This window comes from Lagopus leucura, unplaced genomic scaffold (genome assembly GCF_019238085.1).
Source record: "Lagopus leucura isolate 7727_CA_CO unplaced genomic scaffold, USGS_WTPT01 145-19_obj-0_obj, whole genome shotgun sequence".
In the NCBI taxonomy this organism is placed as follows: domain Eukaryota; kingdom Metazoa; phylum Chordata; class Aves; order Galliformes; family Phasianidae; genus Lagopus; species Lagopus leucura.
In genome coordinates this window covers 149,254-156,511 of record NW_024966884.1, presented here as the reverse complement: position 1 = coordinate 156,511, position 7,258 = coordinate 149,254, and the positions used below count along the sequence as shown (strand labels likewise).

Below are 7,258 nucleotides of genomic sequence, written 5' to 3'. Positions count from 1 at the left end.
AAAAAAAAAAAAACCCCAAAAAAAGAGACGCTGAATGCACCCAATTCCCTTTTCCGAGCCCTTTACAGCATGCAGGTTTAATAGAGTTTTGCTTTGTTGTAATACCTGGGTTGGTTTTTGTTGGTTTTGTTGTTGTTGTTGTTTTCCTCATCTGGTTTATTTTAAACACATCACGATGTGTAGGAATCTCTAAATATACCGCAAATATAAACAAAACAAAACAAAAAGAGAGGAAAATATATAATATATAACAGTAGTCTAAAACATAAAGTGCACGGCAATGGCTTTGCACGACTTCTACGCAGCCAGGGCAAGGGGGGGGGAAAACCCCCCAGCCCCGCTCATCCCACCCTTCCATCGTGAAATTAAAAAGAGAATCAGTGTCTTGATTGGCAAAGAGTGACGGGGAGGAAGGAAGGCGGATTCCCCCCCCCCAGATCGGGGTCCTCCATCCCAGGTGGGCTGTGGGGGCTCCCCGCAGCGCTGGGCTCCGGGCACTGTCCATAGTGAGGGGCCGGGGGGGGGGGGGCAGGGAGGGTTCCTTGGTGGGGGTCCTCGGTGAGCACAGGCTGCCCCCAGGAGACGCTGAGCGGGGGGAGGACGCTGGGACACTGCAGGAGAATGGAAGAGAGGAGTCAGGATGGCCCGGCACAGCCTGCAGAACCCGAAGGGAAAACGCAGCCCGCGGAGCTCCTTCAAAGCCAGGAGCCACAGCTGCTTTCTGATCTCGGAGGTTTGATGGAACTGAATGGAGGGCAGCGTTGGAAGCAGGCAGCCTCTGGCCTGGCAGCCCTCACCACACATAAACAGGGGCCTTGGCCACGCTGGGACCCCCCAAGCAGAGGGCTGAGCCCCGAGCCAAGGGCAGTGAGCAGCCGGGGGGCAGCCAGCAGCTGTGGGGCAGCAGAGCAGCAGCTCCCCGGGGAGCCCTGAGCAGAGGCATCCATCCGCTGGCAGCACAGTGCCTCCCCACACAGGTGACTCACTCCTATCCATGAATTAAAGATTAAAGCCGAGTGCGGGTCTGACAGCTGCAGGGGGGAGGAATGGGCTTTTATTTCTGGCTTTTTTTCACACCACAAAGCTGGTCGTGATCCAAGCAGATAACACAGCCTCAGCCCCACGGAGCGCCGGTGACGAGAGCGAGCGTGAGGCCGGGGGTGGATGAGCACTGAGCATTGACTCATCGCTGCCTCATTTATGAATGAGGGGTGGGAAGGAAGGGATGGAGCTGAGGAGGGAGCCGGAAGAATGAGGGGGGAGCGGAGGGAGCTCAGCATCCCTGAGCATCAGAGAAAAATGTGTGGGGGGGTCTGGGCACAGCCGTGGCCACCACAGTCCTGCAGCTGCCCCAGGAGCAGGGGAGACCCCCGCAGCCTCCCCTGGAGAGGCCCAGTGCTCTGCTGCAGCCTCCACACACCACAGCTTTGCTCCCTGCCTGCAGGAGGGTGGCAACGCTGGGAGCAGAGAGGTGGAGAATGGGGGTCCCGGTGCCAGGGGAGGGGGTGCCTTGGCACAGCCACAACGGGGCACAGGGGAAGGGGGTCCTACAGCAGCACGGGGGGGGGGGGGGGAGGACAGAGCAGAGCCACGTGCAGGAGCACCGCAGGGGCCCCCCTTTGGCCGGGGGGGGGGTGTCTGCACCTCCCCACACTGCAGAGCACCAAGCAGAGATGCTGGCAGCACGGAGGGGCTTTGCCCCCCCGAGCCCTCGGCCCCGAGCCGTACCTGTGCAGAGCGCGGCGCTCCCGGCTCACTGCTGCTTGCACGTGGAGAGCTTGCGGATCTTGCTGCTGGCAGAGCAGGCCTTGCGCGAGGGGTTGGAGGAGGCGCTGGCCCGACGCTCCGCCTTGGATTTGGTGCTCAGCTGCCCCGGCTCCGTCCCGTTCATGCAGACGGCCTTGGGCAGCCCCCGGCCGCGGCTCTGCCCGTTCTGCCCCGCCTCCTCCTCAGGCACCTGTCCTGCAAGGGAACGCAGCGTGAGGCCGTGGCAGCGCCTGCCCGGCTGGAGCGCCTCTGCTCTCCGACACTCGGGACAGAGGAGAAGGAAACTGAAGGCAAAGGGTGCGCAGTTTCACGCTGCTCCAGCCGAAGAAGGGCGTTATCCCGCTGCAGGGACCGGGGCACAGCTGTGTGCCCTGCAATGGATGGGGTCGGTTTGCTCCGCTGGCCCCAGAGCAGCCCTCTCCATCCGCTCAGCTCAGTGCAGTGACTCAGCACCGGGGGCACAGGGCCCCCAAGAGAGGTGTCCCAGTGCCTCGCAGCTGATGTGGGCTCCAGTCACATCCCTGTACCTGGGGACTGACTCGGGGGGGGGGGGGTCTCTGACCAGGGCAGGAGGGGCACCGCCGCGCTCCCATTGCACTGCAGCTCCATGGGGATGAAGGAAGGGCTCCTCAGGTCCCCCTGCTCCCCCACACCAGATCCAGCCACGGCAATTTCCTTCCACCAGGAACGTCACGCTCCAGGGCCCTTCAGTTATGACTCAGAGGTTTGAGTGGAAGCGAGAGCTGTAAGATGATTATGTATAATTTTCTTTAGAGGATGCTCCATCCTTTCTCCTCCAAGGCCGAGCGCAGCATCAGCACCACGCACCAGCTCTCACCCCACGGCATGGGGCAGAGGGGGCACTGGGACGGGTTGGGGGTCCTCCCACAGCACGTCCTCCTCCTCCTCCATGGCTGGAAGTCATTCACAAACACGAGGGGACATCGTGTCTGGTCTCTTGGTTCAGAGTCACGTTCAGCACTTACCTCAACCCCAAAAAGCTGCAGGGATCCAAAGGCCCAGCCCAGCACCCACAAGAAGCAGTGCTGGCACAGCCCCACAGTGCCAGCTGGGGGCTGGGTGCCGCAGCAGAGACCTCAGCACCCACCCTCAGAGCACAGCTGAGCACTTATCCTTCCCTTCCCTTGGCCGGGTTGCTCTGACCAAAGCAATGAACATTTCTGACTGGGGAGGAGGGGGGGGGAAAAACATCCCAACAGCTCATTTCTCTTTTGTGCGCCTATCCCCTCCTCCCAGCGAAAAGAACAATCCCAGGGGGCCGTTATGGATGCTGAGGAGGGAGGACGAGCTGCAGGCTAATTTTACCTCCTTCACTGCTGACAGTTGCTGACGTTCAAATTAATGAAAATAACAATTCAGCATAGGATGAAATCTTGGCAACTGCCTGCCCCCGCGGAAGCCGTGGCCAGCGCTGCGTGCGCGAGCAGCCACATCCTACCGACCAGCATCAGCCCAGGGCTAAAAATAAGAGAGAGGGGAGGGCTGAGAGGTGGTGAGCACGCGCATCCCTGCTGCCTCTCACGGCTCTTAATGGCTCCATCCCGTTCATTCAGGCACAGGAAAGGTTCCAAAACAAAAAACCCGTGGAGATCTTTTGAATCACGGCGTCTGTCAGCTGTGCGCGGTGAGAAATGCACCTCCCCGACACCAGGGTTTGTTTTGCAGCCTCTGAGCCACTGCTGTGGGAGGGGACACAAAGCTCAGACCCCCACACGGCTGCCACGAGGGGAGCAGAGCAAAGCAAAGCAAAGCAGAGCAAAGCAGAGCACCCGAACACAAACCCAGCACCGCAGCAGCGAGATGCTCCCAGCCCCGGCAAGCAGCTCTGCAGGGAGGCACGTGCTGCTCTCCCCTCTGCTGAGATGTTTAACACCGATTGAACCAGGGGCACGTCCTGTTTAAGGCTCTGCAGAGCTGCATAAATCTTTAAAGAGCCCTTTAAGAATAATGGCACGTTCGCAGAGCCCCTTCTTCCTCTCAACTAAGATTTAATGAGGTTTTCTCTTCCCTTCCCCACCTGAACACCCACTCCTGTGAGTCAGGCACGCTCCTGCGCTGCCTGCCCAGCAGAAAACTGAACTCACCCGTCACTTACAAGGGGGTTGGCTTCTTTATTTTTACTTCAATACAGCATCACTGTTAGAAATGTGACACTGGGATAGAGCTGAGCAACGTCAAAGGATCCTGGGAGAAGCCTTGGGGAAAACTAGTGACAAGGTATCCTCTGTGCCAGCTGCCCCTGCTGCACAAAGCTCCTGCTGGGCTCCTCCTCACCCCACTGCTCCCACAGGCAGCCTACACCAGCCCTGTGATCCTTTTGTGATGTTTTGGCCAAGATCTCTTTAATATAAAGCTGCTAAGCGGCCCTGCAAGCAGCCTTAGGTGACTTGTCTGCAGGAGAAGACTGCACCCTGTGCTTAAATGCTACCCGTGGTTTGGGAACACGAATCCACACGTGTTCACACTGCCAAAGACCCCGTGTGACAGCTGCTCAGAGAGCAGCACGGCAGCACACAGCCCAGAGAAACCCTCCTCCTGCCACACAGGGATCCCTGGGGCTGCAGCCAGACTGCAGGGTTTGCTGTCCCCCAGGAACCCCTGTCAGGGAGCACCCAGCTCAGCCCATGATCGCTACGGGAGCGGAACATGAAAGTGCTGGATGAGGGCCTGGAGATGGGCTGGTGGAAGATGCTTTCTTTCACTGCATCCCACTGCAAAATAGCTCTTGAAATAACTGGAAGGCTGACATTCATCACCATGCTGCAGCTGAGTGACATAAAACAGCATTCAGCCCACCCAGCCACTGTATAATATGGGAAGTACTGGTCTATGGGGCCACTACTGAGCTTCAGCTCTTCTACCCCCTCTGAAACAGCACAAGCTCCATAGAGAACTTCAGACATCTTCCAGTAATTTGCCTGTCATCTTCTGATGTGACAGCCCTTATTTGGGTTTAAATGGCGCTGTCTGCATGAGGAGCATGTAACAGCTGATGTGACAGTTCCAGAGGTGATCTCCCACTGTCAGAAGCTCCCAAGCAGGGGAACATCATGGGCACCAGGCTCCTGCACAGCAGGCATTGCTGCATGGTGCACAGCCCCAGCTCCCTGAGCAGGAGGAGCAGCAGGGATGTGGCACATCAACAACAACGTGCAATGCCCAGCTGCAGGGCTGTGAGGCAGAGACACTCAGCAGCAACCAGAACGCTCACATCTGCCCTGAGCCTGCAGGACATACAATCACTAATTGTGCAAGTCTTCCTGAGTTTCCACTTTTTAATCACCAAGAAGAATACAAACCAAGCAGCAACACAAACTGCTCAGCACTGCAGGAGTCGAAGAGAAACCAAACACTTCAGCTAGAGTGAGAAGAGGCAGGATTCTGTGGGGCAGCTCAGCAGGAGCAGCCTGGGGTGCACAGGCAGAGTAACCGCCTTTAATGTAGGTCAGGTAGAGCTTTCCTTCTCAGCCAGCCTTTGGTTAAAGGCACCAGCCATTAGCTCAGGCCACTGGAAGCCCGAGAGGGCAGTGCTCTGGGCCCTAGGCTAACCTTCACTCCTCTTCCGTGCCTTTTTCCAATGGGAGCACAGCTTCCTCCTGCACACAGCTCGTCACGGCTTCCCAGCGCTCCGCTCTCTCCTCTACGCCCTGCCTCAGCTTCCTCCTCTGCAGCTGGGAATGCACAGGGAAGCAACAGGGCACTGTTAGAGACAGGCATGAGCTCATTTCTCTATGCTGATGCCAAAGCAGTAACACTATCCTGTGGGCTTCTGGCTTCGGCTGCGAGCTGCAACAGATGAGCAGCAAGCCTGGCCCTCCAAGGGAGGTTATGGGCAGATGGACCAACTGTACCTCTTTTCCTTTCTGAAGCAGCTTCAAGAGGTGGAAAATGTCAAGTTTAAAATATAAAATGGGGCTTTGAGTGATACTGGTTATGGCTTTTTCAAGCCCAGGCATTTTTTCACACCTTGAGCACTTGCACATGGGCTGTTGCTGGCAGGAGCCCTTGCAGAAGGAAGTGGGTCACCTCTGACAACAGAGGCACCTGGCAAGTCCTATTCTGTACTTACAAGGCCCTAGCAACCAAGTGCACACTTCTGAGAGCCTACCATTAAAAGGATGCCTCCTTCCATGAAGCCCCCATAGGCTAAGAGGGAAGGTCCATCTCTGGTCACACTCTAGTAGAAAAGTCTGTGGGATGTAACAGAGCAAAGGACAGAGCTCTGCAGGTCACCCAGCTGGCAGCAGGACATCATCTCAATTAGAAAAGGTCATAAATTACCCAGTTGTCACCAGTGAATCAGCACTTGGAAACAGATCTGCTTCACTTTGATGTGGCTCCCTTCATCTCAGGAGGCTCCACCTACGACCCACATCCGTACCCGTGTGTCTGCACAGCTGAGCAGAGCCCTGCTGGGGCTGGCATCCAGGGGAGACACCCAACAAAGCGAGCCTGGCTGGAAGCTGAGCTGTTTCAGCTCCTCTCCCCTCAGAAAGCTCTGCCAGGAGGGGCAATGGGGGTTCTCTCAAAGAAATTTTGGGTATTCTCAAAGGAGTTCCGGGCACAATGAGGTTTATTGCTATTCAAGGCCTAATGCTTTATTCTTCTGTGCTCAGGCCTCAAGAAGTTTTCACCTCACCAGAAAATGAAGAGAAAAAGCAGGGCCTTCAGGTATGAGAATCCTGCACAGGTAAAATCAGACTTTGATTGCACTGAGAGAAGCCAACTGAGCTGTCATTAAGGAAGAAACCAAAGCAGCGTGGTTAGCCTTAAGCTACAGAAACCAGGGCTTTCCCTGTGACATGGAAAGCTCAGCCAGCTAACTCCTGTCACGCCGTCATGAAGTGAATCAGCACTGCTGCTGGAGAGCTGTAAAGCCAAGCAGGCTTTGCCTGCAGTGGTAGCACGGAAATGCTTTCAGTCTGCTGCTCACAAGTGCAGAGGGGGCAGAGAAAGAATCACAGCTCAGTCACCACCACTGCAAAAACCACATGGCTGGATCCACACTCCCCTCCTCTTACTTGGTTGGCTTACCTTAACACAACAGGAAGCCCCCCATAGAGAAAGGGGCAATTCGGACACTGAGTTACCAAGACTAGAGCAGAAAAAGGCTCAGCACAAGGCTACAAGCACCCTTGTCTCCCAGATGTGCCATCTATTCGGAACACTGAGTCATTTCAGGGCTGTGCTCCAAAATAACTCAGCGAGCCTAGCAAAGCCAACCAAGAGAATTAAGTGTGCTTGAACAACAGTTCAGCAGGAGCAAGCTATTACTGGATGAAGGAAGGAAATCAGCAGATGGGCAGCACACAGGAAGGGACATCCTGGCTGATCAAATAAAGGACCAAAGCATCCAGAGCATCACGGCTCGCTGGCTGTGAGTCACTCACATCACTTAATAATCAATGCTCTCTTCCTCTGCTGGGAGGATGCGTTCAGACCCCAAGGCCTTTCCTAAAACACTCTGAAT

At 56.1% G+C, this 7,258-nt stretch overlaps 1 protein-coding gene across 3 annotated transcripts in view; it reads right to left on the bottom strand.

Moving 5' to 3' along the window:
• Positions 1-49: 49 nt before the first annotated feature.
• Positions 50-7,258, bottom strand: part of STK11 (serine/threonine kinase 11) — a 34,721-nt gene continuing 27,512 nt past the window's right edge. The window contains exons 9-10 of one of the 3 annotated variants that reach the window (XM_042893513.1): positions 1,729-1,962; positions 50-611 (exon numbers count right to left, since the gene is read on the bottom strand). In XM_042893513.1, the coding sequence (XP_042749447.1) occupies positions 1,754-1,962 (209 nt within the window). In that variant the 3' untranslated portion in view covers positions 50-611; positions 1,729-1,753. The other 2 variants (XM_042893514.1, XM_042893515.1) reach the window with 2 other exon arrangements.